The 18,823-nt window shown below is 55.0% G+C and overlaps 2 protein-coding genes across 2 annotated transcripts; both read left to right on the plus strand.

Moving 5' to 3' along the window:
* Positions 1 to 9,907: 9,907 nt before the first annotated feature.
* LOC138363702 (nascent polypeptide-associated complex subunit alpha, muscle-specific form-like) lies at positions 9,908 to 11,674 on the plus strand. The gene has a single exon (XM_069323090.1). It carries the CDS (start codon positions 9,908 to 9,910, stop codon positions 11,672 to 11,674), a length of 1,767 nt encoding a protein of 588 aa, XP_069179191.1.
* A 1,750-nt stretch (positions 11,675 to 13,424) lies between these two features.
* Positions 13,425 to 16,179, plus strand: LOC138363703 (antifreeze protein Maxi-like). Its single transcript, XM_069323091.1, has 2 exons — positions 13,425 to 13,540; positions 15,429 to 16,179. The coding sequence occupies exons 1-2, from the start codon at positions 13,425 to 13,427 to the stop codon at positions 16,177 to 16,179; spliced, it is 867 nt and encodes a 288-aa protein (XP_069179192.1).
* Positions 16,180 to 18,823: the final 2,644 nt, after the last annotated feature.

Here is an 18,823-nt window from a genome sequence, read left to right on the forward strand (position 1 = left end):
ATATCTGCAGATTTAAGTGCTGCTGGTATGTCCCCTGTATCTAGGCTCTTTCTCCATATTACGCTGAGTGCTCTCGCTACTGGTACTTTACATTTCTTTATGAATATTGAATTCCATGAGTCAGGCCCAGGGGCTGAGTGCATAGGCATATTGTCAATTTCTCTTTCAAAGTGTTCCGAGTTTGTGGTAATATCCGTTATATTATCTGCAGCTTGAATGTCATTCATAAAGAAGCTGTCTGGGTCATCAACTTTCATGTTGTTTATTGGTGTGCTAAACATAGCCTCATACTGGCTTCTTAGAATTTCACTAATCTCTTTGTTGTCCTCTGTGTACGTACCTTCACTTGTAATTAACGGTCCAATACTGGTCGAGGTTTTGGATTTTGATTTTGCGTATGTGAAAAAATATTTCGGATTTTTCCTTATCTCTTGTATAGCTTTCTGTTCCAATTCCATTTCCTCAGACTCATATGATCGCTTCAACGTTTGTTCTATTTCTTCGATCTCCCTGCTTAGGCTTGTTTTCCTTGCTTGTGATAGTTGTGTCTGCCGAAACATTTCCGTTATTTTTTTCCTTCTCCTGTACAGTCGTCTGCGTTCTCTTTCTAGAGTGGTCCTCTTTCTGCCCCTCCTCACAGGCACGTGCTTCAAGCAGACCTTGTAAGCTTCAGCTGTCAGTTGAGCTATTCCCTGTGTGGGAGTTTTGTCGCTTAAGACCATCTCCCATTGAATGGTTGCAAGGTCTACATTTATTTTTTCCCAGTCAATCCTCTTATTGTTGAAATTGAATTGATTGAATATTCCTTCTCGTTTGTTGGGTCTCTTAGACCTACTACCGTTATTTATGCTAGTTCGCACTTCAATGTGCCAGGTAAGTACACTACGGGCTCACCATAGCCCATGCTACTTGCCCCGCTCCTGTGCCAGGTAAGTACACTACGGGCTCACCATAGCCCGTGCTACTTGCCCCGCTCCTGTGCCAGGTAAGTACACTACGGGCTCACTATAGCCCTTGCTACTTGCCCCGCTCCTGTGCCAGGTAAGCTCACTACGGGCTCACCATAGCCCGTGCTACTTGCCCCGCTCCTGTGCCAGGTAAATACACTACGGGATCACTATAGCCCTTGCTACTTGCCCCACTCCTGTGCCAGGTAAGAACACTACGGGCTCACCATAGCCCGTGCTACTTGCCCCGCTCCTGTGCCAGGTAAGTACACTACGGGCTCACCATAGCCTGTGCTACTTGTCCCGCTCCTGTGCCAGGTAAGTACACTACGGGCTCACCATAGCCCGTGCTACTTGCCCCACTCCAGTGCCAGGTAAGTACACTACGGGCTCACCATAGCCCGTGCTACTTGCCCCGCTCATGTATTAGGTAAGTACACAACGGGCTCACTATAGCCCGTGCTACTTGCCCCGCTCCTGTGCCAGGTAACTACACTACGGGCTCACTATAGCCCGTGCTACTTGCCCCGCTCCTGTGCCAGGTAAGTACACTACGGGCTCACCATAGCCCGTGCTACTTACCCCGCTCCTGTGCCAGGTAAGTACACTACGGGCTCACAATAGCCCGTGCTACTTGCCCCACTCCTGTGCCAGGTAAGTACACTACGGGCTCACCTTAGCCCGTGCTACTTACCCCGCTCCTGTGCCAGGTAAGAACACTACGGGCTCACCATAGCCCGTGCTACTTGCCCCGCTCCTGTGCCAGGTAAGTACACTACGGGCTCACCATAGCCCGTGCTACTTGCCCAGCTCCTGTGGCAGGTAAGTACACTACGGGCTCACTATAGCCCGTGCTACTTGCCTCGCTCCTGTGCCAGGTAAGTACACTACGGGCTCACTATAGCCGGTGCTACTTGTCCCACTCCTGTGCCAGGTAAGTACACTACGGGCTCACCATAGCCCGTGCTACTTGCCCCGTTCCTGTGCCAGGTAAGTCCACTACGGGTTCACCATAGCCCGTGCTACTTGCCCCGCTCCTGTGCCAGGTAAGTCCACTACGGGCTCACCATAGCCCGTACTACTTGTCCCGCTCCTGTGCCAGGTATGTCCACTACGGGCTCACCATAGCCCATGCTACTTGCCCCGCTCCTGTGCCAGGTAAGTCCACCACGGGCTCACCATAGCCCGTGCTACTTGCCCCGCTCCTGTTCCAGGTAAGTCCACCACGGGCTTACCATGGCCCGTGCTACTTGCCCCGGTCATGTGCCAGGTAAGTACACTACGGGATCACCATAGCCCGTGCTACTTGTCCCGCTCCTGTGCCGGGTAAGTCCACCACGGGCTTACCATAGCCCGTACTACTTGCCCCGCTCATGTGCCAGGTAAGTACACTATGGGTTCAGTACAGCCCGTGCTACTTGCCCCACTCCTGTGCCAGGTAAGTCCACCACGGGCTCACCATAGCCCGTGCTACTTGCCCCACTCCTGTGCCAGGTAAGTCCACCACGGGCTTACCATAGCCCGTGCTACTTGCCCCGCTCCTGTGCCAGGTATGTACACTATGGGTTCACAATAGCCCGTGCTACTTAGAACTTGTTCCCAGTAGCTGAATCTCTAACAACTAACAACATCTGTGTGGTCAAGAGTGATGGACTGATCAAGAGCTATAAGAATTCATAGAAATTGATGGATAAGGATTAAAGGATTGGTGGATATTAAAAGAAAGGAATGAATTAAAAAATTGGATGTACCACAATTAAAAAAAAATAGGGAGAGTGGGGGGGGGCGATCCCGGTGAGTAGGGCGGGCTGGGCTCGAACGATAAGGGGGGGATAGATGGGGAGGGGGGTGAGAAAAGGACAGGAGGGGGGGGGGGAGTTGTGGCACTTTCCAGGTCACCTTGGCACCAAAGGCTCCCTCTAATGCCATGGGCACATTTATTAAACATTTTACGAGCTGGGAAACTCCACAACCCGAGGATGTTATTGTTATAAACAACCTCGTATAGTTCTTCGCGGGATCATAACCTGTTTAATATGTGTGTAAACAAAGCCACCATGATTGTTGACAGATGGTGAAACCATGATTGGTTTCGTAAGTGGTTGTGAACCCCGTAGACAAACGCCTGGAACCTCTAAGGCACGCTAGCTTTTGTTTCATGAATTATCAAATATCTATACAACCTATTTTTTTCCCAGGATCTACTTTTCAGGGTATCTCGAGCCTCCATTTTTATCCCAGGAAGGTCTTGGGGTCATCCTGGCGATAGATCCACGAAACGTCGTCTGGATAATAGGATAGGTTTGTTTATGCAGTAGTCATGATCAAGTCTTCGACTCTACTGGAATCTATCCTCCGTGATTCAGCCCTCTCAGGGGGGGGGGGGGGTAAGGGGTCGGGTGTTAGTGGGTGTTTAATGGGAGTGGGGGGGGGGGGGAGGCCTGGCAGCTGCTGCCTAACGGTAGTGAGTCTAGGGTGGGGGTGGGGGACTGGTGGTGTGTGGTGCTGGCCACCTCTGGTTAGTGATCACCTTTGGTTAGTGGCCACCTCTGGTTAGTGACCACCTCTGGTTAGTGGCCACCTCTGGTTAGTGGCCACCTCTGGTTAGTGGCCACCTCTGGTTAGTGGCCACCTCTGGTTAGTGGCCACCTCTGGTTAGTGACCACCTCTGGTTAGTGGCCACCTCTGGTTAGTGGCCACCTCTGGTTAGTGGCCACCTCTGGTTAGTGGCCACCTTTGGTTAGTGGCCACCTCTGGTTAGTGGCCACCTTTGGTTAGTGGCCACCTTTGGTTAGTGACCATCTTTGGTTAGTGGCCACCTCTGGTTAGTGACCATCTTTGGTTAGTGGCCACCTCTGGTTAGTGGCCACCTCTGGTTAGTGGCCACCTCTGGTTAGTGGCCACCTTTGGTTAGTGGCCACCTCTGGTTAGTGGCCACCTTTGGTTAGTGGCCACCTTTGGTTAGTGGCCACCTCTGGTTAGTGACCATCTTTGGTTAGTGGCCACCTCTGGTTAGTGGCCACCTCTGGTTAGTGGCCACCTCTGGTTAGTGGCCACCTCTGGTTAGTGGCCACCTTTGGTTAGTGGCCACCTTTGGTTAGTGGCCACCTCTGGTTAGTGGCCACCTTTGGTTAGTGGCCACATCTGGTTAGTGGCCACCTTTGGTTAGTGGCCACCTCTGGTTAGTGGCCACCTTTGGTTAGTGGCCACATCTGGTTAATGGCCACCTTTGGTTAGTGGCCACCTCTGGTTAGTGGCCACCTTTGGTTAGTGGCCACCTCTGGTTAGTGGCCACCTTTGGTTAGTGGCCACCTTTGGTTAGTGGCCACCTTTGGTTAGTGGCCACCTTTGGTTAGTGGCCACATCTGGTTAGTGGCCACATCTGGTTAGTGGCCACCTTTGGTTAGTGGCCACATCTGGTTAGTGGCCACCTTTGGTTAGTGGCCACCTTTGGTTAGTGCCCACCTTTGGTTAGTGGCCACATCTGGTTAGTGGCCACATCTGGTTAGTGGCCACCTTTGGTTAGTGGCCACATCTGGTTAGTGGCCACCTTTGGTTAGTGGCCACATCTGGTTAGTGGCCACCTTTGGTTAGTGGCCACCTTTGGTTAGTGGCCACCTTTGGTTAGTGGCCACCTGTGGTTAGTGGCCACCTTTGGTTAGTGGCCACCTCTGGTTAGTGGCCACCTTTGGTTAGTGACCACCTTTGGTTAGTGGCCACCTTTGGTTAGTGGCCACATCTGGTTAGTGGCCACCTTTGGTTAGTGGCCACCTTTGGTTAGTGGCCACCTTTGGTTAGTGGCCACATCTGGTTAGTGGCCACCTTTGGTTAGTGGCCACCTTTGGTTAGTGGCCACCTTTGGTTAGTGGTAACATCTGGTTAGTGGCCACCTTTGGTTAGTGGTCACCTTTGGTTAGTGGCCACCTCTGGACAGTGGCAGTGGCCACCTCTGGACAGTGGCCACCTCTGGACAGTGGCCACCTCTGGACAGTGGCTACCTCTGGACAGTGGCCACCTCTGGACAGTGGCCACCTCTGGACAGTGGCCACCTCTGGACAGTGGCCACCTCTGGACAGTGGCCACCTCTGGACAGTGGCTACCTCTGGACAGTGGCCACCTCTGGACAGTGGCCACCTCTGGACAGTGGCAGTGGCCACCTCTGGACAGTGGCAGTGGCCACCTCTGGACAGTGGCCACCTCTGGACAGTGGCCACCTCTGGACAGTGGCTACCTCTGGACAGTGGCCACCTCTGGACAGTGGCCACCTCTGGACAGTGGCCACCTCTGGACAGTGGCCACCTCTGGACAGTGGCTACCTCTGGACAGTGGCCACCTCTGGACAGTGGCTACCTCTGGACAGTGGCCACCTCTGGACAGTGGCCACCTCTGGACAGTGGCCACCTCTGGACAGTGGCCACCTCTGGACAGTGGCTACCTCTGGACAGTGGCCACCTCTGGACAGTGGCCACCTCTGGACAGTGGCAGTGGCCACCTCTGGACAGTGGCAGTGGCCACCTCTGGACAGTGGCCACCTCTGGACAGTGGCCACCTCTGGACAGTGGCCACCTCTGGACAGTGGCTACCTCTGGACAGTGGCTACCTCTGGACAGTGGCCACCTCTGGACAGTGGCCACCTCTGGACAGTGGCCACCTCTGGACAGTGGCCACCTCTGGACAGTGGCTACCTCTGGACAGTGGCCACCTCTGGACAGTGGCCACCTCTGGACAGTGGCTACCTCTGGACAGTGGCCACCTCTGGACAGTGGCAGTGGCCACCTCTGGACAGTGGCCACCTCTGGACAGTGGCCACCTCTGGACAGTGGCCACCTCTGGACAGTGGCTACCTCTGGACAGTGGCCACCTCTGGACAGTGGCAGTGGCCACCTCTGGACAGTGGCCACCTCTGGACAGTGGCCACCTCTGGACAGTGGCCACCTCTGGACAGTGGCTACCTCTGGACAGTGGCTACCTCTGGACAGTGGCCACCTCTGGACAGTGGCCACCTCTGGACAGTGGCCACCTCTGGACAGTGGCCACCTCTGGACAGTGGCAGTGGCCACCTCTGGACAGTGGCAGTGGCCACCTCTGGACAGTGGCCACCTCTGGACAGTGGCCACTTCTGGACAGTGGCAGTGGCCACCTCTGGACAGTGGCCACCTCTGGACAGTGGCCACCTCTGGACAGTGGCCACCTCTGGACAGTGGCCACCTCTGGACAGTGGCAGTGGCCACCTCTGGACAGTGGCCACCTCTGGACAGTGGCCACCTCTGGACAGTGGCAGTGGCCACCTCTGGACAGTGGCCACCTCTGGACAGTGGCCACCTCTGGACAGTAGCCACCTCTGGACAGTGGCAGTGGCCACCTCTGGACAGTGGCCACCTCTGGACAGTGGCCACCTCTGGACAGTGGCCACCTCTGGACAGTGGCCACCTCTGGACAGTGGCCACCTCTGGACAGTGGCAGTGGCCACCTCTGGACAGTGGCCACCTCTGGACAGTGGCCACCTCTGGACAGTGGCCACCTCTGGACAGTGGCCACCTCTGGACAGTGGCCACCTCTGGACAGTGGCCACCTCTGGACAGTGGCCACCTCTGGACAGTGGCCACCTCTGGACAGTGGCAGTGGCCACCTCTGGACAGTGGCCACCTCTGGACAGTGGCCACCTCTGGACAGTAGCCACCTCTGGACAGTGGCCACCTCTGGACAGTGGCCACCTCTGGACAGTGGCCATCAAGAATTATAATGATATTAAAGTACGACATTATTTTAATGGCATTAAAATCCGAAATAATTATAACGGCGCTAAATGATATCGACGTCCGAAAACTGACAAAAATGGGGTTTTTGAGATGTCTTAATTTAAGGGGGGGGGGTCGCTAAATAAAGAGGGGGGGGGGGTTGTCTATGGCTGGGCCACATCCTAGCAGGTTTTGTCCCAGGAGGTTTTGTCCCAGGAGGTTTTGTCCCAGGAGGTTTTGTCCCAGGAGGTTTTGTCCCAGGAGGTTTTGTCCCAGGAGGTTTTGTCCCAGGAGGTTTTGTCCCAGGAGGTTTTGTCCCAGGAGGTTTTGTCCCAGGAGGTTTTGTCCCAGGAGGTTTTGTCTGGTCCACATGTAGAGTGTCAAGAAGTACCGCGGTTGAAACCGGATGGGTGATGGGGCCGGGGGAGGGGAGGGGGTGGGGGCTGGGATGGGGGGGAGGGGTGATGGGCCGGGGGAGGGGAGGGGGTGGGGGCTGGGATGGGGGGGAGGGGTGATGGGGCGGGGGTGACAGCTAGGGGGGGAGGTACAACATGGCTTCCGTCGTGTCCACAAGTGACCGCCGCCATCTTAACACCAGCCTCAACAACACGGAGGAAATACTTAAAAATACATAATTATTTTTTTTAACGTATTTCGTGAGGGTGTGTGGGTAGAGTTAGAAGTAGATGAAGGGGGGGAGAGGAGAGGAAGAGTAGAAGTAGATAGGGGGAGTGGGTGGGGGGAAGGTAGAAGTAGATGCCTAAGAGGTATATAGGAGCAGTTAGTAAGGTCATTAAGGATGGTAGTAGAAGCATAAGGGAGGTAGATGTTGCCCAACACCTGCCGTCACACACATATTGCCAGAGCAACATGTGACGCTGCTCCAGATGAATCTGTGGGCGTGAAAGATAGCGGAGGCTGGAGGGGGGGGGGGGTAGAGGTGAGGGGTGAGAGAGAGAGACAGAGAGAGGTGAGGCGCGCGACCCCAACACCCAGGAACATCATGTATAACCCAAACCCCACTTATGAACCCTCCGAACCCCCCATAAACCACCCCACTGCCCCCAGCAAACCCCTGACAGCTCAACCGGACGGTCGCTACAGCATGGATTCAGGATATCTATCGTCGAGGATAGGGATAACCGATCATCCCCGGGGCTAGGATCCCCAGTAGAGGAGTCGGGACGGTGTCATAGCGGCTAGGAGCTCCCAGCAGCGCCCCCAGTAAAGAAGCGGACACCAGAACGGATTAGACAATCAATACCGGCCGGATAACCAACCCTCAAGCATGATATCCCCCCCCCAAGTCGCCCTCAACCGGATATCTCGAGGTCCTACTCCTGTTGCAGCCTCTGCAACCGCACGCACCTTGCACGCAGTTGCGTGTGATTGATAGATTTACATTGACGTAAAATGCATTGCTGCTTCTGGGGGAGGGTGAGAGGGGGGGGTGGGGGAAGGGGTGGTGGGAAGGGGGTGGGAAGGGGGGTGGTGGGGAAGGGGGTGGTGGGAAGGGGTGGTGGGAAGGGGGGTGGCGGGAAGGGGTGGCGGGGAAGGGGGTGGTGGGAAGGGGTGGTGGGAAGGGGGGGGGTGGTGGGAAAGGGGTGGTGGGAAGGGGTGGTGGGAAGGGGGTGGTGGGAAGGGGGTGGTAGGAAGGGGTGGTGGGAAGGGGGTGGTGGGAAGGGGGTGGTGGGAAGGGGGTGGCGGGAAGGTGGCGGGGAAGGGGGTGGTGGGAAGGGGTGGTGGGAAGGGGTGGTGGGAAGGGGGTGGTGGGAAGGGGTGGGGGGGAAGAGGGTGGTGGGAAGGGGTGAGGGGAAGGGGGTGGCGGGGAAGGGGTGGTGGGAAGGGGGTGGTGGGGAAGAGGGTGGTGGGAAGGGGTGGGGGAAGGGGGTGGTGGGAAGGGGGTGGTGGGAAGGGGTGGGGGGAAGGGGGTGGTGGGAAGGGGGTGATGGGAAGGGGGTGGGGGGAAGGGGGTGGTGGGAAGGCGGTGGTGGGAAGGCGGTGGTGGGAAGGGGTGGTGGGAAGGGGGTGGTGGGAAGGGGGTGGTTGGAAGGGGGTGATGGGAAGGGGGTGGGGGAAGGGGTGGTGGGAAGGGGTGGTGGGAAGGGGGTGGCGGGGAAGGGGGTGGTGGGAAGGGGGTGGCGGGGAAGGGGGTGGTGGGAAGGGGTGGTGGGAAAGGGTGGTGGGAAGGGGGTGGTGGGAAGGGGGGTGGTGGGAAGGGGTGGCGGGGAAGGGGGGGTGGTGGGAAAGGGGTGGTGGGAAGGGGGTGGTAGGAAGGGGTGGTGGGAAGGGGGTGGTGGGAAGGGGGTGGTGGAAAGGGGGTGGTGGGAAGGGGTGGCGGGAAGGGGGTGGCGGGAAGGGGTGGCGGGAAGGGGGTGGTGGGAAGGAGGTGGCGGGGAAGGGGGTGGTGGGAAGGGGTGGTGGGAAGGGGTGGGGGGGAAGAGGGTGGTGGGAAGGGGTGAAGGGAAGGGGGTGGCGGGGAAGGGGTGGTGGGAAGGGGGTGGTGGGGAAGAGGGTGGTGGGAAGGGGTGGGGGGAAGGGGTGGGGGGAAGGGGGTGGTGGGAAGGGGGTGATGGGAAGGGGGTGGGGGGAAGGGGGTGGTGGGAAGGCGGTGGTGGGAAGGGGTGGTGGGAAGGGGGTGGTGGGAAGGGGGTGGCAGGGAAGGGGGTGGCGGGAAGGGGTGGCGGGGAAGGGGGTGGTGGGAAGGGGGTGGCAGAGAAGGGGGTGGTGGAAGGGGGTGGCAGGGAAGGGGGTGGCGGGAAGGGGTGGTGGGAAGGGGGTGGTGGGAAGGGGGTGGCAGGGAAGGGGGTGGCGGGAAGGGGTGGTGGGAAGGGGGTGGTGGGAAGGGGTGGCGGGGAAGGGGGTGGTGGGAAGGGGGTGGCAGGGAAGGGGGTGGTGGAAGGGGGTGGCGGGGAAGGGGTGGTGGGAAGGGGGTGGTGGGAAGGGGTGGTGGGAAGGGGTGGTGGGAAGGGGGTGGTGGGAAGGGGTGGCGGGGAAGGGGGTGGTGGGAAGGGGGCGCCCCCAGAGCGACCTGCGGCCATCACAGCAACAACATTTGGCAACAACGCCTTGCTCCGTACCTCAGCTGATATCTCCGCCGCTCATGATGAATACACGCGTCATACACCTCAACATACACCGGGGGCCGTGTATGGCGGGTGTATGAGGCGTGTATGAGGGTGTGCGCGTGAGGACGGGCGTGCACACACACACAAGCACACAATGGCCACCTATGAGGGCAATGCCTTGGAATGCCCGATACGCAAAAAAAAAAAAAAAAAAATGGCCAAAATCAATACACAGAGGACAACACAGGTTATGGCCTGTGTGGCTCCTGGGACCGCCGCCCGCCGCTTGCTTCCCGCCTCGTCCTCCTCCTCCCCGCCGCCCGTCACTGTCCTGGGGCCCGCCGTCACTGTCCTGGGGCCCGCCGTCACTGTCCTGGAGCCCGCCGTCACTGTCCTGGGGCCCGCCGTCACTGTCCTGGGGCCCCGCCGCTGTCCTGGGGCCCGCCGTCACTGTCCTGGGGCCCCGCCGTCCGCCGCTGTCCTGGGGCCCCGCCGTCACTGTCCTGGGGCCCCACCGCCGCTGTCCTGGGGCCCGCCGTCACTGTCCTGGGGCCCCGCCGCTGTCCTGGGGCCCGCCGTCACTGTCCTGGGGCCCCGCCGTCCGTCGCTGTCCTGGGGCCCCGCCGCCGCTGTCCTGGGGCCCGCCGTCACTGTCCTGGGGCCCCGCCGGTCGTCGCTGTCCTGGGGCCCGCCGTCACTGTCCTGGGGTCCCGCCGCTGTCCTGGGGCCCGCCGTCACTGTCCTGGGGCCCCGCCGTCCGTCGCTGTCCTGGGGCCCCGCCGCCGCTGTCCTGGGGCCCGCCGTCACTGTCCTGGGGCTCCGCCGTCCGTCGCTGTCCTGGGGCCCGCCGTCACTGTCCTGGGGCCCCGCCGCTGTCCTGGGGCCCGCCGTCACTGTCCTGGGGCCCCGTCGTCCGTCGCTGTCCTGGGGCCCCGCCGTCCGTCGCTGTCCTGGGGCCCCGCCGCCGCTGTCCTGGGGCCCGCCGTCACTGTCCTGGGGCCCCGCCGTCCGTCGCTGTCCTGGGGCCCGCCGTCACTGTCCTGGGGCCCCGCCGCTGTCCTGGAGCCCGCCGTCACTGTCCTGGGGCCCCGCCGTCCGCCGCTGTCCTGGGGCCCCGCCGCCGCTGTCCTGGGGCCCCGCCGTCCGTCACTGTCCTGGGGCCCCGCCGTCCGCCGCTGTCCTGGGGCCCGCCGTCACTGTCCTGGGGCCCCGCCGCCGCTGTCCTGGGGCCCCGCCGTCACTATCCTGGGGCCCCGCCGTCACTGTCCTGGGGCCCCGCCGTCCGCCGCTGTCCTGGGGCCCGCCGTCACTGTCCTGGGGCCCCGCCGTCACTGTCCTGGGGCCCCGCCGCCGCTGTCCTGGGGCCCCGCCGTCACTATCCTGGGGCCCCGCCGTCACTGTCCTGGGGCCCCGCCGTCCGCCGCTGTCCTGGGGCCCGCCGTCACTGTCCTGGGGCCCCGCCGTCACTGTCCTGGGGCCCCGCCGTCCGTCGCTGTCCTGGGGCCCCGCCGCCGCTGTCCTGGGGCCCCGCCGTCCGTCGCTGTCCTGGGGCCCCGCCGTCCGTCGCTGTCCTGGGGCCCCGCCGTCGCTGTCCTGGGGCCCCGCCGTCGCTATCCTCCCCGCGTTCGTCGCTGTCAGGAGCGGTCATCGTCCCCGCCGCTGGTGTCGCTGTCAGGAGCGGCCGTCGTCTCCGCCGTCGCTGTCAGGAGCGGCCGTCGTCTCCGCCGCCGCCCCCGTGGTCATTCTACAGTACGTTAATTACCGCTGCGGTCATCCCCGCCGCCGCCAGAATCGCAATGTCTACCGTGGCCGTCATCACAACATTGTCACAGTCGGGGAGGCTTCACAAGGCATAATCATATCATATCAACAAATGGGTTTCCACAAGGGCCCTTCCAGAGACCGCTGGTGTTCTTGGTGAACGAGCTGCAGTATTAAAAGTTATGACAAGTTTTGTAATAATAGGTATTTGTATGGTCAGCACAGTAACCGGACCAGGCAATGTGATATAGTCGTTGTGGTAATTCGCCTTTGGCAGGTTAGTGAGACTGAGCCACTACCAGAATACTCAGATTGTAAACTCTGTGATAAACCTTTAATGCACTCACTAGAACACTATATTGTTGAATGTGAAACCGTAAAGGACTTTAGACCTCCTGGCCTATTGTACCACCAACTGTGTAACTATTTCATTGACTCTTCAAAGAATGAAGAACAATTTTATTTATATTACTTCTAAGCTGCATCACTTATGAACCCATCCCTGCCCTTGTGTGGCAGTGCACCACAGATTGTTATATTCACATATTCATACATTAAAATATTGATTGTAACCGTGATATACATGTGCTTCCGCCTACAGTTTAGACTTATTGTCTTATGTATGACCCTCTGTCCTGCGTGACAGTGAATACCAGCATTATCCTCACTTTAATGAGACTTAATCGAAATCCTCAGATTAGGCAAAATTGTAATTAATTTTCAATAAAGATATTAATAATAATAATAAGTGAAGGACCCGCCCGAGGGAGTCAGCTCACACATGTCAGTGGGTGCAGGCGACGCAGAACTAATGAAGAACGTAAAAACAGAGGAGACCTTCAGTACGTTACAGCACTTAGACCAACTCTAGGAGCGGTAGTAGTAGGCAGCCATCAGTCTCAGGAGACTATGGAGTTGCGCTCTGGTTGTCGGTCTGGAGTGGCCTCACCAGGACGCAAAGCCAGGGTAGGTTGATTCGGGGGAGAAGCTGTTACCCAGGCAGCAGGTCCCCCCTCTCCACGGCGCTGAAAGGCTCCAAAGGAAAGGCATACGCCAATACGATTGGTTCCAGCGCCGTCGCAGGAACTGTGAGTTCCGGGGTTGACCTCGAAGTTGGTGAAGAAGGGCACAGGGACCTCCAACCCCGGAGACCGCCGTGGTCGGGGCCGGAGAAGAACCACCCCATCAAGGATATGAACGACCCCAGCCTCCTGAAGCAGAGCCTGGGCCGCACGACCCTCGGGAGGTGGACGTCCCGGTCCCGCACCTACGGGTTCCAGACAAGGATCGCCACAGCCCCCCCCCCCCCCCCACCCGAGGCCGGCCTCCTTCAAGACCAAGTAGAAGGAAGAGTGATAATTATTAAATACAACAATTATTATTATGATTATTATAATAATAATCGTAAATGTTTGTTACTCAATTGTAAATATTTGACCACTCTAGGAGTGGTCAAACACAAATGGTTGCTAGACTTAAGCCTCAACAAGTGTAAGGTCATAAGGATGGGAAAACGAGAGATGGTTTTAGGTAAGAATGATGCAGATGATTGAGGCCAGAGCTATGAGGGCTAAAGTATGAGGCAGGGTTAGGGAACTAAACCTCACAGCTCTGGAGGAGAACACAGGAGCCATGATCGCAGCATAAAAGATACTGAGGGGAGTAGCCAAGGTAGACAAAGCCTCTCTAAGCTGACAGAAAGCTGGACAAGCGGACACAGGTGGAAGCTGGAAACACAAATCAGTTGAAGGAATGTAAGGAAATACTTTGTAACCAGTACGGCTGGTCAACAAGTGGAATGATCTGAAAGAGAACATGCACCACTGCTGTTCCTTATTCTCATATCAGATATAGACAAAAATACAAGTCACAGCTTCGTATCATCCTTTGCAGATGACACAAAAATCAGCATGAAAATTACCTCTGCTGAAGACATTGAAAAGCTACAAACAGATATTAACACAGTTTTCGATTCGGCAGCAGAAAATATCATGATGTTTAACAGTGATAAATTCCAGGTACAAAGGTACGGCAAAAATGAGGACCTTAAACATAATACAGAGTACAAAACACAATCGAATCTGCCCATAGTAGGAAAACAGCATGTCAAGGATTTGGGAACAATGATGTCTGACGACCTAACGTTTAGGGAGCATAACCAAGCAAATATTGCGTCGGCCAAAAAAAAAAAAAAATGATAGGATGGATTACAAAAACTTTCATATCCAGGGATCCCATCACAATGGTTGTACTCTTCAAGTCACTTGTGTTGTCCCGTCTCGAGTACTGCTCAGTACTCACTTCCCCCTTCAGAGCAGGAGAGATTGCTGAAATAGAGGGAATACAGAGAACATATACGGCACGCATAGTCGAGATAAAGCACCTAAATTATTGGGATCGTCTCAAAGCTCTCCAAATGTACTCACTAGAAAGGAGACGAGAGAGATACCAAATAATATACACATGGAAAATACTGGAGGGTCAGGTCCCAAATCTACACAGTAAAATAACAACGTACTGGAGCGAATGATATGGAAGAAAATGCAAGATTGAACCAGTGAAGAGCAGAGGTGCCACAGGCACAATCAGAGAACACTGTATAAACATCAGAGGTCCACGGTTGTTCAACGTCCTCCCAGCGACTATAAGAAATATTGCCGGAACAACCGTGGACATCTTCAAGACTGGACTGTTTTCTAAGAGAAGTTCCGGAGCAGCCGGGCTGTGGTGGGTATGTGGCCCTGCGGGCCGCTCCAAGCAACAGCCTGGTGGACCAAAATCTCACAAGTCGAGCCTGGCCTCGGGCCGGGCTTGGGGAGTAGAAGAACTCCCAGAACCCCATCAAGCAACAGGTCCGGCACTGCTTGGAGGAATAAATCTAGTTTCCTCTTGAATAATGTTAAATTAGTTAAAAAAAATATGATAACACAACAGTTACAACAAGGCCATTATACGGGGCATGAAGAGCTAGGCTTCACTCCCCCGTAGTCACTGTTAGGTAAGACCTCACTCCCCCCGTAGTTACTGTTAGGTAAGACCTCACTCCCCCGTAGTTACTGTTAGGTAAGACCTCACTCCCCCCGTAGTTACTGTTAGGTAAGACCTCACTCCCCCCGTAGTTACTGTTAGGTAAGACCTCACTCCCCCGTAGTTACTGTTAGGTAAGACCTCACTCCCCCGTAGTTACTGTTAGGTAAGACCTCACTCCCCCGTAGTTACTGTTAGGTAAGACCTCACTCCCCCGTAGTTACTGTTAGGTAAGACTTCACTCCCCCGTAGTTACTGTTAGGTAAGACCTCACTCCCCCGTAGTTACTGTTAGGTAAGACCTCACTCCCCCGTAGTTACTGTTAGGTAAGACCTCACTCCCCCGTAGTTACTGTTAGGTAAGACCTCACTCCCCCGTAGTTACTGTTAGGTAAGACCTCACTCCCCCGTAGTTACTGTGAGGTAAGACCACACTCCCCCGTAGTTACTGTTAGGTAAGACCTCACTCCCCCGTAGTCACTGTTAGGTAAGACCTCACTCCCCCCCCCCTGTACTGTGTCTGTGGCCAGTGTCACTGTACCGCTGTACTGTGTCTATGGCCAGTGTCACTGTACCGCTGTACTGTGTCTATGGCCAGTGTCACTGTACCGCTGTACTGTGTCTGTGGCCAGTGTCACTGTACTGTGTCTATGGCCAGTGTCACTGTACCGCTGTACTGTGTCTGTGGCCAGTGTCACTGTACCGCTGTACTGTGTCTATGGCCAGTGTCACTGTACCGCTGTACTGTGTCTGTGGCCAGTGTCACTGTACCGCTGTACTGTGTCTGTGGCCAGTATCACTGTACTGTGTCTATGCAGCAGACAGGGTAGGAGGGGCGGCAATAGACAGAGGAACTAGTTATTAACCCACTGCTACGGTGACTGACAGTGTTGTTGCTGCTACGGTGACTGACAGTGTTGTTGTTGCTGCTACGGTGACTGACAGTGGTGTTGCTGCTACGGTGACTGACAGTGTTGTTGCTGCTACGGTGACTGACAGTGTTGTTGTTGCTACGGTGACTGACAGTGTTGTTGCTGCTACGGTGACTGACAGTGTTGTTGTTGCTGCTACGGTGACTGACAGTGTTGTTGTTGCTGCTACGGTGACTGACAGTGTTGTTGTTGCTGCTACGGTGACTGACAGTGTTGTTGCTGCTACGGTGACTGACAGTGTTGTTGTTGCTGCTACGGTGACTGACAGTGTTGTTGTTGCTGCTACGGTGACTGACAGTGTTGCTGTTGCTGCTACGGTGACTGACAGTGTTGTTGCTGCTACGGTGACTGACAGTGTTGCTGTTGCTGCTACGGTGACTGACAGTGTTGTTGCTGCTACGGTGACTGACAATGTTGCTGTTGCTGCTACGGTGACTGACAGTGTTGTTGCTGCTACGGTGACTGACAGTGTTGCTGTTGCTGCTACGGTGACTGACAGTGTTGTTGTTGCTGCTACGGTGACTGACAGTGTTGTTGTTGCTGCTACGGTGACTGACAGTGTTGCTGTTGCTGCTACGGTGACTGACAGTGTTGTTGCTGCTACGGTGACTGACAGTGTTGCTGCTACGGTGACTGACAGTGTTGTTGCTGCTACGGTGACTGACAGTGTTGCTGCTACGGTGACTGACAGTGTTGCTGTTCTCTAGCAACAAGTTGCATTCATGGGAATCCTACTTTGCAAAATACACTGGTAAAAGTTATGAAGAACTTCCGTGAAGTTCCTCACTTGTTCTCTCTCTCTCTCCCTCTCTCTCTCCCTCTCCTCTCTCCCTCTCTCCCTCCTCCCTACACGCCTCAGGTGGTATATAATTAAGTGGGAGTGACTCCCAAGGCTCGGCGCCCCCCACAGGTCTCTGGTCACCTGGGAACTCAACCCCACCTGAATAATGTCAGAGCCTGGCGATTCCAGGCTGCTGGCGCCCTTGACCAGGGTGATGGTGGTGGTGGCAGAGGGTGACGGTGGTGGTGGCAGAGGGTGATGGGGTAGATTAAACGAGTGATGGGGTAGATTAAACGAGTGATGGGGTAGATCAAACGAGTGATGGGGTAGATTAAACGAGTGATGAGGTAGATTAAACGAGTGATGGGGTAGATCAAACGAGTGATGGGGTAGATTAAACGAGTGATGGGGTAGATCAAACGAGTGATGGGGTAGATCAAACGAGTGATGGGGTAGAGTAAACGAGTGATGGGGTAGAGTAAACGAGTGACGGGGTAGATCAAACGAGTGATGGGGTAGATCAAACGAGTGACGGGGTAGATCAAACGAGTGATGGGGTAGATCAAACGAGTGATGGGGTAGATCAAACGAGTGATGGGGTAGATTAAACGAGTGATGGGGTAGATCAAACGAGTGATGGGGTAGATTAAACGAGTGATGGGTAGATTAAACGAGTGATGGGTAGATTAAACGAGTGATGGGGTAGATTAAACGAGTGATGGGGTAGATCAAACGAGTGGTGGGGTAGATTAAACGAGTGATGGGGTAGATTAAACGAGTGATGGGGTAGATCAAACGAGTGATGGGGTAGATCAAACGAGTGATGGGGTAGATCAAACGAGTGATGGGGTAGATCAAACGAGTGATGGGGTAGATCAAACGAGTGATGGGGTAGATCAAACGAGTGATGGGGTAGATCAAACGAGTGATGGGGTAGATCAAACGAGTGATGGGGTAGATCAAATGAGTGATGGGGTAGATCAAACGAGTGATGGGGTAGATTAAACGAGTGATGGGGTAGATCACACGAGTGATGGGGTAGATTAAACGAGTGATGGGGTAGATTAAACGAGTGATGGGGTAGATCAAACGAGTGATGGGGTAGATTAAACGAGTGATGGGGTAGATTAAACGAGTGATGGGGTAGATCAAACGAGTGATGGGGTAGATTAAACGAGTGATGGGGTAGATCAAACGAGTGATGGGGTAGATCGAACGAGTGATGGGGTAGATCAAACGAGTGATGGGGTAGATCAAACGAGTGATGGGGTAGATTAAACGAGTGATGGGGTAGATTAAACGAGTGATGGGGTAGATAAATGGTGATGGGAGTGTTCTCCATTAGTGCCATTACCAATCTGCCACTAACAACGCTAGTTGCGTTGTTAGTTATGGAGTAATAAGCCAGTACCTGCAACGATGCGTGTTGGTTCAAAGTTTTAAATGGAGGTGGGGTTTCCTCCTTTTTCCCTGTTTCTTTTTCGCTTCTGTTTTAGTGCACTGGCTTTAGTCTTGTTTTAATAACATTATCTTGGTGACGGATGTTCGTGCAGAATGTTCACTAATGTGCTCCATTCTTCAACGGCTTTTCTAATCATTGTTGTGGCTGTGGAATGTGCATCTAATGTAGCTGCTGTCGTTGGATTAATGTTGAGTTTGATGCGCAGGGCTTCAGTAGCTTCACATTCCAGTAAGTAGTGCAATAGTGGCGCCTCTGCTTCTGTTCCACAGATATGACACTCTTTAACTATTGGGTTCATTACCTCCCAGCAGCACTTGTACCCAAGTCTGAGTCTGTGTATGGCTACTGCAATGTCTCTGGATATCTTTTTGCCAGGCTTGAAAGAGTAGTTCCCAGTGGCTTGTTCGTACCATATCGCAGTGGATCTTCCTTCCGCTACTTTGGCTCTGTGGCGACTTTTGATAGTTGGGAGTATTTTCTTCTTGATTTGCTCCTTAATCTGTGAGAAACTTGGAGGTATTTGAACCTGTACAACAGGTAGAGCAGTGGCAGATTTTGCTAGTGAGTCTGCCTTTTCATTACCATCTATGCTAATGTGACATGGTATCCAATTTAGGGTGATTGACAGCCCTAGATTATGGGCTTCTTTTCCTATATGTTGAATTTCTGTGAGGAGTTGTATATTATCTCTGTGCTGACTGGATAACAATGTCTGGAGCGAAGACTTAGAGTCTGTATGAATGATGACATCATGTAAATTATTCTCAATTGTATAGTTTATTTCCTCCTTCAGGGCATATAATTCTGTATGCAATGTTGAGCACGCACTAATCATGCTCCAGTAAGCTTCATGGTTGGTAGTGTAAACTGCTGCCCCAGCAGAACCTCTTTCTTGATCAACTGATCCGTCTGTTAAGATGTGAGTCGTTGTCGGTCTTGAGATGGTTTCCATTTGTTGTTCAGAGGCTTTAAGCCTCTGCGGGTCACATGCTGATTTTTTAACTGGTAATCCTTCAATGATTATCTGTAGACACGATTCTTCCCATGGAGGAGGCTGCCGAAAGTGTTGATATGGCCTATCTTCCCCTTTGTTATTAATGGTCCATTT

This window comes from Procambarus clarkii, chromosome 11 (genome assembly GCF_040958095.1).
Source record: "Procambarus clarkii isolate CNS0578487 chromosome 11, FALCON_Pclarkii_2.0, whole genome shotgun sequence".
Taxonomy (NCBI): domain Eukaryota; kingdom Metazoa; phylum Arthropoda; class Malacostraca; order Decapoda; family Cambaridae; genus Procambarus; species Procambarus clarkii.

Excerpts from the sequence above, each read along its gene's own strand:
- LOC138363702 (XM_069323090.1), top strand. The coding sequence starts at position 9,908 with ATGGCCACCTATGAGGGCAATGCCTTGGAATGCCCGATACGCAAAAAA.
- LOC138363703 (XM_069323091.1), top strand. The coding sequence starts at position 13,425 with ATGAAAATTACCTCTGCTGAAGACATTGAAAAGCTACAAACAGATATT. Across the intron at positions 13,541-15,428 it reads GATAAATTCCAGGTACAAAG|TGTTGTTGCTGCTACGGTGA; the intron begins GTACGGCAAAAA and ends GGTGACTGACAG.